General features: G+C 32.8%; 5 protein-coding genes across 8 annotated transcripts; 3 read left to right on the forward strand and 2 right to left on the reverse strand.

The window, feature by feature from the left end:
- The first annotated feature begins 126 nt into the window (after window positions 1-126).
- Window positions 127-2,366, forward strand: LOC128883056 (uncharacterized). Its single transcript, XM_054135033.1, has 11 exons — window positions 127-353; window positions 406-481; window positions 543-701; window positions 756-1,023; window positions 1,092-1,188; window positions 1,234-1,356; window positions 1,433-1,510; window positions 1,553-1,595; window positions 1,664-1,770; window positions 1,942-2,088; window positions 2,135-2,366. The coding sequence occupies exons 2-11, from the start codon at window positions 442-444 to the stop codon at window positions 2,351-2,353; spliced, it is 1,281 nt and encodes a 426-aa protein (XP_053991008.1). The 5' UTR covers window positions 127-353; window positions 406-441; the 3' UTR covers window positions 2,354-2,366.
- A 774-nt stretch (window positions 2,367-3,140) lies between these two features.
- Window positions 3,141-4,064, reverse strand: LOC128883058 (uncharacterized). The gene is made up of 6 exons (XM_054135037.1): window positions 4,003-4,064; window positions 3,684-3,834; window positions 3,589-3,638; window positions 3,452-3,536; window positions 3,335-3,403; window positions 3,141-3,278 (listed from the first exon to the last, which is right to left on the reverse strand). Exons 2-6 carry the CDS (start codon window positions 3,816-3,818, stop codon window positions 3,240-3,242), a joined length of 378 nt encoding a protein of 125 aa, XP_053991012.1. The 5' UTR covers window positions 3,819-3,834; window positions 4,003-4,064; the 3' UTR covers window positions 3,141-3,239.
- A 1,389-nt stretch (window positions 4,065-5,453) lies between these two features.
- LOC128883057 (RNA-binding protein 34-like) lies at window positions 5,454-9,691 on the forward strand. Of its 3 annotated transcripts, XM_054135035.1 has the most exons (14): window positions 5,454-5,591; window positions 5,643-5,787; window positions 6,006-6,380; window positions 6,434-6,711; window positions 6,770-6,847; window positions 6,898-6,972; window positions 7,032-7,103; window positions 7,168-7,311; window positions 7,361-7,438; window positions 7,489-7,588; window positions 7,632-8,105; window positions 8,166-8,188; window positions 8,264-8,299; window positions 8,346-8,408. In XM_054135035.1, exons 3-11 carry the CDS (start codon window positions 6,194-6,196, stop codon window positions 7,685-7,687), a joined length of 1,068 nt encoding a protein of 355 aa, XP_053991010.1. In that variant the 5' UTR covers window positions 5,454-5,591; window positions 5,643-5,787; window positions 6,006-6,193; the 3' UTR covers window positions 7,688-8,105; window positions 8,166-8,188; window positions 8,264-8,299; window positions 8,346-8,408. The 3 variants fall into 3 exon arrangements, with proteins under 3 accessions (XP_053991010.1, XP_053991011.1, XP_053991009.1); XM_054135036.1 differs by having other exon boundaries at window positions 5,643-6,380; window positions 7,639-8,105; XM_054135034.1 differs by lacking the exons at window positions 5,454-5,591; window positions 5,643-5,787; window positions 6,006-6,380; ... (5 more) ...; window positions 7,361-7,438; window positions 7,489-7,588 and adding exons at window positions 8,664-8,750; window positions 8,801-8,947; window positions 9,004-9,150; window positions 9,216-9,691 and having other exon boundaries at window positions 7,794-8,105; window positions 8,346-8,608.
- Window positions 9,692-10,805: 1,114 nt separating this feature from the next.
- On the forward strand, window positions 10,806-12,321 carry LOC128883098 (5'-deoxynucleotidase HDDC2-like). Its single transcript, XM_054135109.1, has 7 exons — window positions 10,806-11,166; window positions 11,226-11,270; window positions 11,417-11,495; window positions 11,580-11,767; window positions 11,847-11,924; window positions 11,980-12,022; window positions 12,066-12,321. Exons 1-7 carry the CDS (start codon window positions 11,046-11,048, stop codon window positions 12,154-12,156), a joined length of 645 nt encoding a protein of 214 aa, XP_053991084.1. The 5' UTR covers window positions 10,806-11,045; the 3' UTR covers window positions 12,157-12,321.
- A 77-nt stretch (window positions 12,322-12,398) lies between these two features.
- LOC128882847 (uncharacterized) lies at window positions 12,399-16,644 on the reverse strand. Of its 2 annotated transcripts, XM_054134623.1 has the most exons (13): window positions 15,591-15,757; window positions 15,289-15,537; window positions 15,128-15,232; window positions 14,804-15,071; window positions 14,551-14,746; window positions 14,097-14,499; window positions 13,945-14,039; window positions 13,627-13,887; window positions 13,383-13,561; window positions 13,203-13,321; window positions 13,092-13,153; window positions 12,917-13,030; window positions 12,399-12,863 (listed from the first exon to the last, which is right to left on the reverse strand). In XM_054134623.1, exons 1-13 carry the CDS (start codon window positions 15,621-15,623, stop codon window positions 12,737-12,739), a joined length of 2,211 nt encoding a protein of 736 aa, XP_053990598.1. In that variant the 5' UTR covers window positions 15,624-15,757; the 3' UTR covers window positions 12,399-12,736. The 2 variants fall into 2 exon arrangements, with proteins under 2 accessions (XP_053990598.1, XP_053990597.1); XM_054134622.1 differs by having other exon boundaries at window positions 15,289-16,644.
- Window positions 16,645-17,429: the final 785 nt, after the last annotated feature.

The raw sequence follows: 17,429 nt of genomic DNA on the forward strand, positions 1-17,429 counted from the left end.
TGTTTGAAACGTTAGATACACGTTAGCCAAGTTTCATTACATACGTGAAGTTTGTCCCAGAGATTTATATCAGAAAATGGTTGACATGCTGCCTGGTAACCATTTTTTAATGACTGCTGAGGACTATGGATGTGAGCAATAAATTCACATCGATTGACGACTTTACTGGAGTTTATTCCTTTTTGTCTAATAAATATCCATCATCTGTTTTTCATGAGAATAAAAAATTTCTCAGCTGCTTCAGTGCTTTACTTTACTCTCAGTATAATCTATCTGATGAACAGCTTGAGATATTCGAAAAACAATGTAATGAAAACACTTTGAACTTTTTGTGTCGAAACAAGAACTTGAAGGTGGGTCATGAAATCAACCGACATATACTCACATCCAGGTTTGAAATCTTAGGAAGCGGAAGATTGGGATCAAAAGAAGCTTGGCATCATGACAAAAATTGTACGAGACAAGTTTATACGTCATTCAGGTCCATAAAAGAGTTTAATGCTGTCTTGTTTTTTTTGTTTTAATTTTTATTGTATTTCAAGATTTGCGCGAAAAGCTCAAAGACACAGGAACACGTCCTTTGATTTGGCTTAATTCAGAAGACGATTTTTTTGGTATTGTGGGCGAAAAAGGTTTGAACCATCTTGGCCAGATTTTGATGGACACGCGTCGAGATATTCATAACAGTAAAGATTTACAAGGTAAATTTTGAATTCAGAATTTTTTTAAAAGCTTAACTTGTATCATGCTATCAGCTTGGATAGCGACAAATATTCCCATTGAAACAGAGCCTCAGCAACGTCCCGACGTAACCCTTTTAGAGTATAAACCTCCAAATCTTACCGTTATTGAAGAAACCCATATTCTAGATCCTAATTACCAATATTGGTTGGTGGGAAAATTCGCGACTCACCACATTCGCCCCTTGAATCCTACAGTAAGCCGGAATCACGCGGTTCTTGTTATCGACGACGCTGGAAATGTACTTATTGTAGATCTTAAAAGTAAACTGGGCACATACGTGTAAGTTATTTTATCTTTTTTACTCATATTTCGAAATAAAAAATTCACTAGATGTGAAATTGTCATAGGAACGATGAAAAAATTGAAAATCCTTATGTGCCTTATAATCTTTTAGAGGGAGATGCACTTAAATTTGCGTCATCGAATCGAATTTACATTGTTAAAGTTAGTTAGCTTTATTCACTCCTAACGGAAGCCTACTTTTTATAGATAGATAAAACTCGAATTATGAAGTATCTCCAAAAAAAATGTAACGCGCTTTCCACTGAAATCACCCAAATGAGTAATGTTCTTTATGATTCAACTAAATCTTCCAAGAGTCAAGAAACGAAAGTATTTTTAAAATTCTTGTCGACATTTAAAACATGCCACGTAAAGTTGGATTTAACCAAAACAATTTTTTTGATAGATTCTAGTTCGGAATTTAAATTATACGACAACAACAACGGATATATCTGACTTCTTTTCAAGCTATGGCGAAATACAAGTACACTACATTTTTAATTCCCTCATCTTATCGTTTTTTCAGGATATTAAATTACCTCTAAATGAAAAGAGAAATTTCAAGTCGAGTAATTACTTTGAATGAATTACATCTCGATTTTTGTTGTTTCTTGATTAGATGTTGTTCCCTGAGTAGATCTTGTTCCAAATAAAGGATTTTGTATTATTCATTTCCGCGACCCTAAGGCTGCTTCAGCCTCTTTTGCCAAAAATGGAGCTTTTTTAAATAAAAGACATATTAAGGTAATGGTTTGTGTGATAAATCAAGGAATCTCATTAAAAGAAATGGACGCATATCTTCATGTATACCGTGGTGATATGTTAAATGTAGTCATGTTTTTTATTTTTCAATGACATACACCACTTTATTTTCTATGCGACGTCAAACGGAAGCTTATTTTTTTTTCAATGTAGATTGAGTACTACGTTGAAAAACCCTTAACTACTTTCGAATCACAACCTTCCTCTAACAAAAGACCATTTGCAAAAAGGCAGGAAACAAATGGTGTAAAAGAAGCAAACTTTGGGACCCAAAGAAAAACGCAAACTACTCACTTTCATGTACTGTTTTTTTGTATTTTTGGTAGCTTTTAAAATTTTCTTTCAGAACTCGAATAAATCCTATATACATAACGACGCGGGGAACCGTCCCACTCAAACACCAGCACTTAACAGCCCACATTTCCTGGATAAGGGGCCTTCGCATAGTCCATTGGAATCACGATTATCTAGAAAGCGGTCAAGATTTCGCACACCTGATTCTTATCATCACCAGCATAATCGTACATCGTTTTCCGAACGCTCTTTAGATTCCTCTCATAGATAACCACTATGTACTTTAATACCTGATCATTTATTCTTAGTAGAGAAAACAAAAAAGTTTTGTTTGCGCTCCAACCAGCATTTTTTTTTTTTCAACAAAATTTCCTCCTTGGTTTTATATACGTGTTAAGCGATTTCTGCATAAGCTAACTTTGTTCAACTCCTTTCTTCAACAAAACTATGCCAACTTTCAAACTACACGTATTAATTAAAACCAATTTTTGCGGGCGGTCTTGTCGTGTCTAAATTTTTATTCATTGTTCTAATGCTTTTTATTTATACCCTTTTAAACACGGTTGTTTTGAAAAAAAAGTCAATTTCAGCTTCAGAAATCTTTGTGTTTACTGGTACCAATATAAATCTTAATCAAAAAAAACTATGTTGCTTAAAGCCAAATCTGAAGCATTACTGATTACACACTACTATACTTTGCACTTCTTTTTTGTTGTTAACCTTTTGAATTCACGCCATTAATAAATTTAGTATTGTTTGGCATAGTGTTGGTCTGGTAAACATATAAAATAATCGTTTATTATGTGAATGCGGAACTCGGGCAACTGTATTTTTTCCAAAACTGTGCATTGACGAAACACCCTGATGTTTTAGGGCTGAAATTAAAGACTCTTAAATGTGATTTAACGTTTTAGTCAAAACGTTGGGAATACATTTTTAGTTGGGTAATTGTCGATGAATAACGTAGGTGATTGTAAAATAAGGGTGCACAGGTATACAGTGTAGGCAGCGCAGTTATGTGTATCTCAATTTCTGATCTATCGTTATTTTTTTTTCCTGAGATTATGATCGTTTTTTTTTCGCAATTATAGAGTAAAAATGATTCAATTATTTCAAAAAAGTGGTAAAACCGCCTGCATCAGCGATCTATAGAAATTTTATAGGTCTGAAGATTTTGATGCAGAAAACGTTTTTATCTGATGAAATGCAAATTATATGAAAATAAGAGTAAAGAAAAAATTTAAGGTACCACCTTGTTCTCAAGCTCAACACATGTAGTTTGAGAGTTTTTTAAACGAGTTTGAAAGCTTGTCTCTAATTCCTGCATTCAACCAAAAATCAACATCAAGAAAAGTAAGCAGAATATTACTCGTAGTTTAGGTAACTGCTCGTCTAACTCGCAAAGCTCGGCTTTTAAAAACTCACGTAAGGATCCAACTGAGCGTTGTGAGAACCTATAAAACGAAAAGCAATAAGTATTTTTTTTTTTACTTTTGAAACACGTACATTCGACTAATTTGTTTGTAAACTTTAACATCATCTTCAAGATCCTCTAGCTTTAACAAAAGCATTCAACGTGTAATGTAAATAAGTATTTTTACCTCTTCAAGTTCCGCTTCAACTCTTTTTTGCGAGAACAGTATCTCTGCTATTGTTACTTGTGCTTGATTATATTTCTCTTTTAATAAAATATAATGATCTAATTCTTGAGTCAATTTACTAGAAAGAGATTCCATGGCGTTTAGAATAGTCCTAATAAACACTTTAGATGAAATGATGCTTAAAAGAACTGGAACGACTGAACCAAGAGTTGAAACAGATTGCTAAATAGGAATAACCGTAAATTTTTTTAAAAAATGGCATCAAACGAAGAAATACAACAAACAACACGGCGACTTGAAAGCGTCTTAAATCAAATACCTTCTTATTACTATGTACCCAAAGATTATTTAGATGACTTCTCTAATGATTACGGTACATTTTTAACCTCCATAGAACTTATTCCTAAAAAGGAAGCTCAAGGAGAAAGAAAGAAAAATATCAAATACCATCCGGCGTTTTGGTACACCACGTCTTTTGTCGCTCAAAAATTCCCATCGCCAAGAGGTATATTACTTTATCGTTTTGTCTTAAGAATTCTTTCTTGCAATTTTTTCTCTGTTTAAATAAAACACTATACGATCTATCATTATTTTCATGTCCACCCATAATATCTCAGACTCCTCCCAGCTCAAAACATGTACAGTGTCTCGCAGTGAACTTTTAAGGCGACTAAGCAAAAGCAAGGTGACGTGCCAACAGACCGCACACTCAGAACCCCCAGTTAAAAAATCCAGCGGTGTCATTGAAACAAAAAAACCTTTTCTCTTAAATAAAGAGGCTGTGAATAATCCATCAAACCAGCAAATGACTACTGCTCCTATCGTGCGACGAAAAACTAAACGAAAACGTTTAGTAGAGGCGTTGCACCTCGCCAAAGATCAAAATCAAGTTCTATCCCAATTGCAAGAAGATGAAAAGAAAGAGTATGAAAAAAAGTTGGCTCGGGACGTTGCATTACGTCGAGTGATGGGTGAGCGGGTGTATACAGATGTTAAACGTATCAAAAAAGCATTGAAAACTCGAAAAAAAAAGCAATTAAAAAGAAAAACCAAAACCAATTAGCCTAGCATGTCATTGTATTTTTTTTTAATTAGTTTCCCTATCTAGCATTTGAAAAAATTATTTTTTAATAAAAAGAAAACAATTTTTTTTTTTTGTTAATAAAGTTTTTTTCAATTAAATCAGATATTTTTTTCTCTTCAAGGCGTAAAACAATCTTTTGTTATTTTTAATCTCAAGCGAGTTTTACATGTGTTATTCATGACTCAATATTTAGCAGTTTTTTTGAACGTACAACAAACAAAATGTTCACTGTTAGGCTATGATTGCACATGCAAAGCAGTCTTTCGTTCTGTGATCAGAATTTATTACATCCCATCGCACGAATTCCGTTGTAATTTCGCCACTCTGCCAACCCGTTCCAAATCTTCAACCCAGAGGATACTTTCAAGTTATCTCTATGTCCAAGAGGTACTATGAACGGGCTTTGAAGGGAAGTGGAACTAGCGGAACAGAGTTTTTTTCAAATTTTGGTGCTTCTATACTAAAAAAATTTGGATGGACAGAGGGAACAAGTCTAGGAAAAAGCAACACTGGTTTAAAAACTTGTATTCAGGTTGAAAAACGAGAGGAGCGTGTTGGGGTTCGTTTGTCAATGATTAGATAGTGTACTAAAAGGTTAGTGATCCATTCTATGCTTTTAGCTTGGATCCAGTACGAAAAATGATGCTAACCCATGGGAAAATTGGTGGGACGATCTTTATAATAAAACGATAAAAAAAGTTGAGTTGGAGGTTACGTTGTCAGACCAAAAAGTTAATAAAAAAGATTCTGAAAGTAAGAGGAAGTCGTGTACATTAGAGCCTCTTCAATCGAAACGTCAAAAAGGAAAGCTTTTGAGAATCCAGGTAATATATATCTGTTAAACATGATTTTTGTATGCGGTTCTTATTACCCAGAGATCCGAAAAATCGTTACACAACGCGCAACCTAATGCTGCATTTTCCTGTGATACCACAGTTTTGTTAAAAAATAAAAATAAAAAGCACAAATCGACAAGTCATTCTCAATCTATTTTATTATCATCCAAGAAAATTAAAAAAAGTAAATAGTTTTTACTTCCTGTTAATAATTTATCAACTTTATAATTTTCTTCTAAACAAAAGAATTTTTTGTCAAAAAATCAAAGATACAAACGTTACTAAAAACAAAACGCGTTTATTTTTTCAATATAGCGGCAGCGCTTATCATACTACTGTTATTGTTTTTTGTGTACTACCTTACAAACGTACTTCACAAAACAATACCATTTCTACCATCAGGTTGATAATCTTTGGTATCTTTTTAATGATCATCCACTTGGTTTCTGTGAGAAACGTCGTGGACACTTAGACACATTGTGCGATTATCAAAGGAATTAATAGGTTTTAAGATGTGCCCAAGTAACAGTCACAGGTAGACGACGCTGCTAAAAAAAAGCCGTTTGTAATCCTTATTTTCACTTGTTTCAATGCAGCCCAGTGCTACATACTCAAATATTAGAGATAGTAAAGCTATTTTGAATGATTACAAGGAAGGCGATGCTTTATTATGGCTCAATCAGAAGAAAAAAAAAAGAAAAACGCCTGTCTTAAATGATCCATTGGCTGAAGTAGCGTCTCTTTTTGAGAAAAAACTCAACACAGAGAATAATTTAGGTTATTTTACATTTCGTATGTCTTCATTTCTTTTTATGAATTAATGTTGATAGAAAGACAAATGGAGCAAAGGTTGCAGTCCGGTTTGTCGAAAGCTCGTCAACTCACTGCCATCGCTCAAGGCGTTAACACAACCAAAATACTTGAGAATGCTGATAAGATAGGGAATGAAGAAACAAAAGATGATTATGTGGATTATTGTCGCTATAAAACTACAGAAGAAAGAAAAGAAGTGACTCGCCGAACTCTTTTTATTGGCAACGTGCCTGTTGATACAACTTCTAAACAATTACGACGGTATCTTAATTTAAAAAAAAGTCAAATAGAGTCGGTACGGCTCTACTTTTCAATTGCAATGTCCATTAGCTCATATTTATTTATATATTTAGATTCGTTTCCGATCCGTACCAATTAATCCTAAGTTTTCTAAGCAACGTGCTTGGGCAGCATCTCACAAACAATTAATAGTACTTTTTTTATTAACCTGGATTATTTTTATTCATTACTTTTCTCTCAGGAAGAATGCCAAACAAAGAATGCTTATGTGGTACTTTTGAATGAAGAAGACGTGAAGCTTTTACTTTCAGCAGAAGTTTGAACGCTATTTCAAAACTACCTTTTTTTTGTATGTTATATCGTATATATTTGTAGGAACAATTTCTTGCCAAAGATGGAAAAGTTTTACGAGTTACATCAGTCGCTTATGATCGTAAACGTTTTAGTGTAAAATGTTTTTTTTTTTGACAGTAATCTTTTTCCGTTTACTCTTATTCTCCTGTTTAAATAGGTATTTGGCGTGAAGAACACAATTTTTGTGGGAAATTTATATGTCAAAGTAACTGAAGATGAATTACGAAATGTATTTGAGGAAAATGTGGGACCAGTAGAAAATGTTCGTATCATACGGGATCCTGTTGTCTATATTTCGAAAGTACTTTTTTTATTTATTCAGTCACTGTTGTAATATTGAACTTCACTAGGGATTCGGTTTTGTACAATTTGTAAATCGTGGTGACGTTACGAAAGCAATTAAGACAATGAACTCATTCCTAGTCCAGGTTTTAGTTTAACTAATAATCAACAAGATGCTTTATACACATGTTTTTAGAAACGTCCCTTACATGTGACGAAAGCTTTGTCGGAAGACAAAGCTAAGAAAATTGACACAGCTCGTAAAGAAATGATTCAAACTAAAATTTTGAAAAAACGTTAGTATTTTATTTTATTTTTTGATTCATCATATTTTTGTAGGTCTTAGAAATATTAAAGTTTCCGATAAAAGAATAAAAAAAAAAACAAAAGTTTAATTTTTGTTTTTCTTACTGTTTTTTTTATGTTAATATTTTATATGTAATCTCTTGAAAAGCGGGAGATCAAACAAACAGTTTAATGTTTCAAACAAATATTATTAAGTAAACAATTACATTATCTTTATGAAATTATTTAAAAGAACATTAAGAATTACAAAGCTTAATTATATGAAATGAAAAAATATATATACAGATTTGGATTAATTTTTTTTGTCAATATTGCGATAAATAAGAATTTTTTTAGAGAGGCAAAAAACTCACCAAGTGCCATTAGTTTTGTTAATGCTACAACACAAGATTACAAGAAGCATAATTTTCCGTACACTTGTTTATCTGTACCGAAAAGTATTTGCATTGACAATGCGTCTTATATGATCAGTCCTCCTAATCCGATTCCTAGTTTACTAGCATATTGGTAAATTCATGCTTTATATACTTTTAATAAAAGTTTAAAATTATTCGCTATATTTTTTAGGAGTTTCGACTATTTATTTTCAGGTACGTTTTGTTATAGTGAGAATGGATTATTTGATTAATATTTGTTTCTTTTACGCTTTGTTTTATAAACAAAAGTTGATACATCTAACAATGGAAATCATTTCCATCCAGGTGAGCGTTTAAAAGTGAGAATGCTTCATATAAATTTTCTCTTTAGGCTTTCCTGTAGGACCTCCTGTGTTCGGGAGTGGTTCTAGCGCCTTAATAGATACATCAATAACATCTTCACAAGCAATTGTAAAGTTACCAGAAGCTTTGGATCCGTCTTTTTCTTTAACATTTTGGATTTATATCATTGAAAATCCATCCACTGAAAAGGATAAAGTTTTTTTAATTCGAGACTCGTTTTTCTCCTTAGGAGTCGTGCCACAAGGGGGTAAGCTTAGAATTTCATTGGATTCACTACATTTCGTATCTCAGGTGTGGTGTATGTCTTGTAAAAATTTTTAAATATACTTTTTAAACTTGTTTATAGGCTGCATTTGTTCCGGAGCGATGGACACACATTGCTATAACGATACCAAGTAGTGGAAGAGGAGATTTGTACTGGAATGGATTACACGTAGTGAAATGTGGTTTTAAAAAAATGTTTTACATAATATAACGATATAGGACATATCCTTTGAAACAAAAGAATCGACTTTTTCGGACACCACATTGTTTACATTGGGTCATCCACCTGGTGTCTCAATAACGAATGAAAAAACATCTTTAAAACTTTTTATGGATGAGTTACGAGTTTATCATGGTCAATTAAAAGTCCGTAAAAGTATAGAAACAAATTTTATTCCCTTTTATAAGATATATATTGTTAGGAATCAGATATTCAAGGTCATACAATAGCAGCGGTATCAGGAATCCCTAACCTACAACTCGTACAGTACGGATGCCTTGATTGTACTTTTGAAGATGTATCTTCACCTACTTTATGCAATAAATCCCATGCGTTATGTTCAAAGACAGTAAATAATCCAAAGTCACGTTTTCTGCAACTTTTAACTATTTTTTTTTCTTCAATTTTTACAAGGAGTATTTTGACTTTGCGCTTAGTATTGCTCGGAAACAAGGGTTTCTTAAAGCGAACCGTACAAAAATCTGGGACAGAGATTCAATTTCTTTACTGAAAAATAAACTAATACTTGATCAGAAAATTCAAGAGCGTCGTTTAGCCTTATGTTGTTTTCAGGCTACTGATTGTGGGATTGACTAACCCAGTTTGGTTCTTAGATGTCAATAATTTCCGCGTACCGTTCACCAACAACGTTTTTAGAAAAAAGTGATTAAGATTGATTGTCTTGTTTGTCTTTTCCCTTTATTAAAAAAGACTACCAGACCAATCGTCAATTTTTTTACAAAACTCAATCAAGACAATTGCTCCAGTGTTTGTGACTACCTATATATTTTAATTGAAAAAGTTAAACTGTATGTTTTGCTGACATAAAATGCTAATATTTCGTAAAACAACAAACTTGTAACAATTTTTTTTAAACATTGTTTTTATAATTTGAAAATACAGCGTCGTGGTTACATGAATTAGGTTTTTAGATTTCGGAAAAAATACTATGAAATTTGTCATATACAGCGTGGAGAAGAATAAAGCAGATACTGACTAATTGAATTGACTGAGAAATGTATTCGATCTTTGAGCACTGTCGTTAAATAGTGTGATCATTCAAATGTAGTGTTTATTTTATATTTTTTCGGGTAACAAAATTGCACCATCAATAAGAAAATGCTCTTGTATTACCAACAAACAGCATTTGTGAGACGCTGCAATTTTGTTTTGAAGGGTTTTTACCTTTATTCGTTAGAATGGAGTTTGTAAAATGGAAGTTCAAGAACGAATTGAGCCACAAGTGACTCACGGAGAGATAAGTTTGATACATTGATATTCCCAAGACGTGTGAAAAAAAGTGGTTGACCACCTCAGCGTAATAACAACAGAAGGAATCAAGTTGGACGTCATTTTAACACGAGACTCAAAAAAAAAATTGTCGTTGGCTCACATACATATAAACAAACTTATGATAAACGAAGTTTTTTTCGTTACGCAAATAATTTTTAACTTTTTGATCTTATATGAAAAAAGTTTACTTGAGTTTAGTAGGTACAAATACAAGCAATTACGAAAAACTGTTTTTTGCATCTTTAGCACGTCATAACTAATCTTCAAACGAGAAGTTGATGTTAAGTCCACTGACATTAAGAAAATAAACGTTTGTGGATTATAGTAAACGAAAAAATCGCGGCTAAAGTGAGTATGTTTTAATAGAAAAAAAGTCTTAAGAACGTTAAATGAGAATTTGTCTTTATGCTACATAGAAAGACGCAACATGAAATTCTAGATATTTTTAAGTACTTTTTGAATTTAGCCAAATTTACAAAAGTGTACAATAGATTAGCTACACTGCTATTTTTGAGGTTTCAAAATTGACTTTTTTTCTGGTTATTAAACGATTCACACTTCAAGCCGTCCTAACACGACGAATTTAGAGAAAAAGTTTGCAGGATAAGCCTATGTTTTCATCATAATTCTTCATTTATGTTTTGAAATTTTATTATAATTATAATAATGGAAATGGTTTCATATATTATTCTTTAAGGAAAGGTAAGAGGAAGGTATTATTTCAGTTGTTTAATTTATATATTTCTCAATGCGATTCAAACGACAAAACGCATTATCATCACTTCTATGGTTAAACGGTAAAAAAACTATTGTTCTGATAACGTGATGCGTACTTTTTCAAACAAAAGAATGGTAACGGATCACCAAAAAACTGATCAGTAACAATACCTTATATTTGGAAATACTTTCTAAACTAGTGAAACAATTATACTAAAATTAAAAATAAAAGTGATGGAAAACAGTGGCCTTGATAATAATGAGGCGTGGAAACCGGTGATGTGTGACAGAATGAAAGCATTGTACGAAAGTGCTAGCAAAACAATGAAGTTCTGTCTTATTGTTGGATTTCTTAAGGAAAGTATTTTTAAGATGGTAATTATTAAGCAATCTATTTCGAATGTTCTTTTTTTCAGAAGCTTAAACGAGCGGGTTGGATTCGCGAGAATGTTAAAGAATGTATGTATTTTTATGCAAACAGTCAATGATTGACCGTACGTACATTACCTGATTAAAAAATATAATTTAAAAAAAAACGTATTAATTTTGTTTTTATTATATACCATGATTCTTTCTTTTTTCTCCAATTAATTTTTTGTTTTTAGCGGAGTCCGTTGCAGATCACATGTATAGAATGGCTGTGTTAATGTTGACGCTACCTGACGGCAACGTGGATAAAATCAGGTAGTACACATCACCAAAAGGGTTTAAAATTGTACTAGCTCTTGGAAAAAACCAACGCTTTTTTCACTAAACTCTATTGTTCAGATGCATTAAAATGGCGTTGGTTCACGATTTAGCTGAAAGTCTTGTTGGTGATATAACGCCTTACGATCCTGTTACAAAGGAACGCAAGTTCGAAATGGAAATAGAATCCCTGCGACAAATTGGTTCTTTTCTAGAAGATAGGCAAATAGCAATTGAAATTTGCGATTTATTTGAGGAGTTTGAAAAAGGTATATGCTCATACATTTTCTATCGTTCCCCTTTATTTTTATTTTTACCGCCTTTCTCCCTTTGTTTCAATTTTGAAAGGAATTACAGAGGAAGCATGTTATGTTCAAGATGCCGATAAATTTGATATGATTCTGACTGCGTTGGAATACGAAACCTGTTTGTGAATGAATGCAGAAAAAGAAATCAATAGATGTTGTTTTGTTCTATCTAGATGACGCTGACCATCAATTAGATTCTTTCTTTAACTCCACCAGGTAAAAGTAAAAAAATTAAAGAAGTTAATAAGTTGAATTTTAGAAACATTTTTCGTACCGGAACCTTTCAAACGTTACAAAAAGAAGTCACTTCTTTACGTCAGACAGTTCTCCAAAAACAATGCTTACAGTAATTTACAATGATTTTCGTAGCGAATTACTTGTTATAAAAACGACGAAAATTGTTTTATATCTTCGCGATAAAACGTTCTTTAAAAATTATAATATGACTTGTACTTATGTTTAGTACCAGACTCCACAATTCCTTCTTAACGCTTTTATTATCACACAATTTTAATTCAATATGTTTTTTTGCTGTGCTTTAAAAAAAAACTTGCATTGGTACATTCAGACCTTCTGTAAAAAGTCAAAAAAATCTGTGATATAAAGGCTATTGCCGTTGATTTATACAAAATTGAGAAAATAATAATCATGTAAAACGCTGAGCAAATAGCTTTTCTTTTATTCACTCTAAAGTATATCTTGTATTGAATAAGTAAGTAATGTAACGAAAAGGATTAAAAAAAACATGATTTACTAATGAATATAAAAAAGCAAAAACAATTTAGTACGAAGAGTTTCATTTTTATCCTCAAAGAGTTTTAGTAGAGCTTAAACAAAGCAGCGCAGCATACAACTTATTAGTCAGTAATGTACTGCGGTTTAAGTCATTATTGTAGATCGTTAATTTGTCGCGAACGTTATATTGTAATACTATTCGACTGGTGATGAAACGAAATTTTTGAGGATCGTATCGGTTTTAGAAAGGATATTGTCACATAATTTGTCAATGTATAAAACATTACGAAGGTATTTCCATTCGCTCATTAATGTATCATGCCTACGTTTTCACAAACCATCATACAAAAGCTGTATTTATGCACGTTTGCAAACCGAAAAGCCAAACGAATGTTTGAAACATTTGTTCTCGTGATGTCGTTTCCAAGACTTCCGCATTTCGTATAATTTTCACCCACCCAGTGCTTTTTCAATCGAGGTTCAAAATAACTACCAGTACATCCACAAAAAAAAATCATTTGCACAAAATACGGATTATGAAAAAGACTACCTTTGTAAAACAGAGTTACGAGCAATCTCGCACAAGTCTACAGGTGACAACCTCCAAACATGCTTGAGAGAATTATACAATTACAATTTAAGTTATTAAATGCGAACCTACCGCACAGCAAGAATACTCTTCTAACAATGCTTCCTCTGTAAAATGAAACATAAGAGGATCATCGGACGATAACGCAACATTCATTCCAATGGTAAAATAATCATAAAAAGGGTTTTTCACTAAGAAATTAGTAAAGAAAAAAAAAAGTTGTTTGCGTATTGACAAGACAACTCTTTGTACTAATAGAATGGAACAAAGCGTTGTTGGATAAAGGAGAGACAGATAAACCGATTTGTCGAAGATAATACAAATACTGTAGTAAAGGAGATTTTCTTAAGATAATTCCATGATTGATCTTATCAGCCAATAAAAACATAGAGGCCAAATGACTTATTGAACCGGCTTCACCACAGTGAGGTCTGAAAAAATATATTGAATATATTTAAATGTCATTTGCCTTTAAAGGAGAATTTAGTTTTATTACCGAAAAGGAAGGGGTCTCAATCCACGAGCATAAAGCAGCTGATTCAAGCTTTGTATATTGGCATACATATAGTAAGCCCAATATGAATAAGGAGGATTTGTGGGTTCGCACCATTCCTCAGGAAGAGGTAAGGTTCCGCCTTCACTAGTAAATTTACTTTCGGTGCTTTCGTCATCCACAGAGTCCCAGCCATTCATTTGTAATAAAACACGATAAATTTCCGGATGTCTATCAGGGTCTTTTACAACTTCAAATAAGGGTCTTTAATAATATGAAAGAAAACATGTTGATTTCCACATCCAATTTAAGTCGTCTTACTTGAATATATTACTTAACAAATCGGCAAAACTACTGATTAATTGTAACTTTCGATAGACATGAAAGAGTCGAGGAACTTGAATCATCCAGCGAATCTTTTCAAGAAAAATCACATGAAGGACATTGATGAAAAAAAAACAAATGTTTCCTACTTGTTTCGACGTTAATTTGTTATCTACAATCCAACGACTCAGCTTACTCCATTCATCATATGATTTCCCATATATTGAAACACGCCATTCAACAAACTGATATTTCCCGTCTTCTAAATCAGCCACAACTTCTTTGGTGATTTCAGCTAAATAGCGACCCTTGATCATATTGTCGGTTTTTAAAAATACTTCTCTGAGAAGCGCTTGGCCAAAAGGATTATACTTTGAATTGAATTTATCAAAGCGATGAAAGCAGGTTCCAAGCGCATGGACATTTAGTAAATCGACTGACGCTTCCCAGGCATTCACGCCAACGACCGAATCAAAAATGTGTTGAAGCGTCAAAGGAGATCCGTTTTCACCACGAGCAACAATTTGATCTGGTTCCGTACGATACTTTTTCCTAGAAATATTTATTTATGAATATATCAACATAATTTACGCTATGAATCACCGTATAAAACGTAAAAGATGTTTTTGATGCATACAAGCTGAATGGTGCACATGAGTATCCACTTTTCTCACATTATAAAAATCTCGATGGGTATTTTCTTTAACTTCAAGAAGCTCTGACGCACCATTAAACATTTGATGCATATTGTAGCAACTTCGTAAATACACTAAACGGCGAAAAGCAAACGTTTTACACCCTGATAAATAACACAAAAGTATAGTGAGAACGTATTAGATTCAAACTTAAAAAATACCTGGGTTTTGTGTAGCTTCCATTATATATTTCAGTAATCTTAAAAAACAAGTAAGAGAAGGTATGGGTCGTCTCCACGCAAGTAACGGCTTCCCATCAAAATAAGGTATAGGGCTTCCGCCTAATTCTTTTGAGAAATGCGTTGGAATGGCTAACTCAGATTGGGGATTCCAGTAGACTTGAAATACACCATTCTCCATGCGATATGACGCATCACAAGGAGGTAATATGGGTGCGCGATTTACGTCAAAAATTGGCTCCGTAGAACCCTACGGTTTTCAATAACTGTTTACTAAAATAGAAACGCATGAGTATAACGGCATACCTCTCCCAAGGGATGCGGTTTCGTATTCTCAAATATGCAAAGCGACGGAACTTCTCCATAATCATAAATAAACACATCACGTAGCATTGTTACCGTTGCGATAATCTTGATATTTATTGATAAATCACAAATAGCAAAAGAACCAATTAGTAGAGCATTACCTGTATGGCATCTACACTATCCACATCAATGCAAGAGGACAAAGCTAACGAAAGTGGTGAGGACCATTGAGATTGTCCTTTTTTCTCAGCTTTGTTTTCAAGAAATTTCCTTAATAACGTTTGCTTTGTGTTTAAATTACATGTTTCTTTAAAACTATTTGATCCACGGGATTGCACAAAACTACTTGACGTCGAGTGTTGATTAAACGCGTATTTTTGCGCTGCGTACGAATCGCTTATCTCTTCTATCTGTTGGTTCCAACTTATCATAGTACTCAAAACACTATTATCTTCGATAATACCATTTTGTGTTGAATCCACGTTAGAATCTCCATGGAGACTTTTGACGGCACTTCGGTCACTATAGTTGAGATTCGCCCCTGTTTCTGGATCAACTACCCAATTGTCCCGGGACGCTGTCACACGACTACCTCGAATACGGGTAATATCTGTGTCTTTTTTTAGTCGGGCATTATCTTGTATGGATGCTGGTAACTCGTATTTTTTTTTACAAGTGGAGTCATTGTCATAGAGATCTGTTGTAGACTCAGCAAGATTATAACAACTAAGTCTTGATGGACATTGTTTGTGATTACAATTTTCGTCTATTTTTAAAGAATCGAATCCAACATGAGTGAGAGTTTGTGAATTAGTGGTTCCGGAAGCGCCAGATTTGACATCTTCAAAAGATTGTAATGTAGTAGTTGACATTGAATTTTTTTTTAACGGTATTTCTGCATTTCCTGTTTTATTAGCATCATAATCTTGTTCTTCATTTTGTGAATGACGGAAAATGTAAGGACAGTCGTGATACGAAAAGCTGCCTTCTTTCTGATTACATTTCTTATTTACATAATTAAGGGAACACTTTTCATCTTGTTTCAAGGGTTTGATTAATTTGTATTGTTTTAGTTGATTGATTATACTATCAAATGATATATTTTCATTTGAATTCGTTTCTTGCATAAGTTTTGAAACTGCATTGTATAACCACTGTAATGCATGGTCGTCTTGTTCTTTCTTTGTGCTAAATGTTTTGACATTTGACGATTTTGTTTGCGATACTTGCATTTCACCTCAATTTCAATTTATTGAATAAAAATTGTGTATGAAACAAGTCAAATAATTAAAGTAAAGACTCTTTTTGGATACATAAAAAATGAGTGCTTTTAATATTGCAAAAGCATTGTTTCAATAAAAAAGTTTGAAGAACCTATTATCAAAAGGAGTAAAATTTTTTCGATGGTTATTGTAGCATTGTACAGCACATCTTTCAATTGAACCCTATAAATGCAGACCTTGACTAGAATTTTATATAGTCGATGTAAATTGATAACGAAACCTTTTTTAGCGTGAAACTTTAAAAACCGGAATACTAAGAAAAAATTTGAATAACTGAGCTTACAGACTAAAATTAACAGGAGCAACTTTATTTAGAATTCTACTATATTGACATTGGCATCATAAGGAAATGAGAGTAATCACATATGCTTTATCATGGAACAACTTTTGACTGGTAAAATGTTTAAATTAATCGCTTTTTTTTTTAACAATAAAAAATCAATAACACATTTATCTTCTTAATCCATTAACAACCAAAATGTGCCACAATAAACTAACATGTATATTTGAACCAAATATTAAAAACACTCCGATTCTCAATAATGACTTCTAAAGAGAAATGTGAAGTGAATTCTTCCCTAGATTTCTTCTTCTCCATATTACAGCTAGACTCAAAAGTATTTACTCATCTACATTGGTCTCGTCTGTAACTAAAGACTTGAATGTAGTCTTTAACGTTAACACAGTAAAGGTCTTTTTGAATAAAACACTACCAAAAGGTTTACAAGACATTGAATTTCCGCAACCTTTTTTTTCTCAAGCTTTTTCATAAAACTTTAAGCGATAAAAACACATTGAAAAATATCAAAACTCTTATTCATTTTCGCTTCCTAAAAGTCATACCACTTTGTCACGTCTAGAGTAGCGGGTAGCAAACTTTTAATTATGTATTATCGTTTTCTCGCGACTCTACATGGTTTTTTATATTAACCCCAAATTTTACCTTAATCATTCTCAACAGTAGATAAATTCATAAGCAATTTTTCACATATTGTAAGAGAAACATATATAGATGAGAT

This window comes from Hylaeus volcanicus, unplaced genomic scaffold (genome assembly GCF_026283585.1).
Source record: "Hylaeus volcanicus isolate JK05 unplaced genomic scaffold, UHH_iyHylVolc1.0_haploid 12197, whole genome shotgun sequence".
Lineage (NCBI taxonomy): Eukaryota > Metazoa > Arthropoda > Insecta > Hymenoptera > Colletidae > Hylaeus > Hylaeus volcanicus.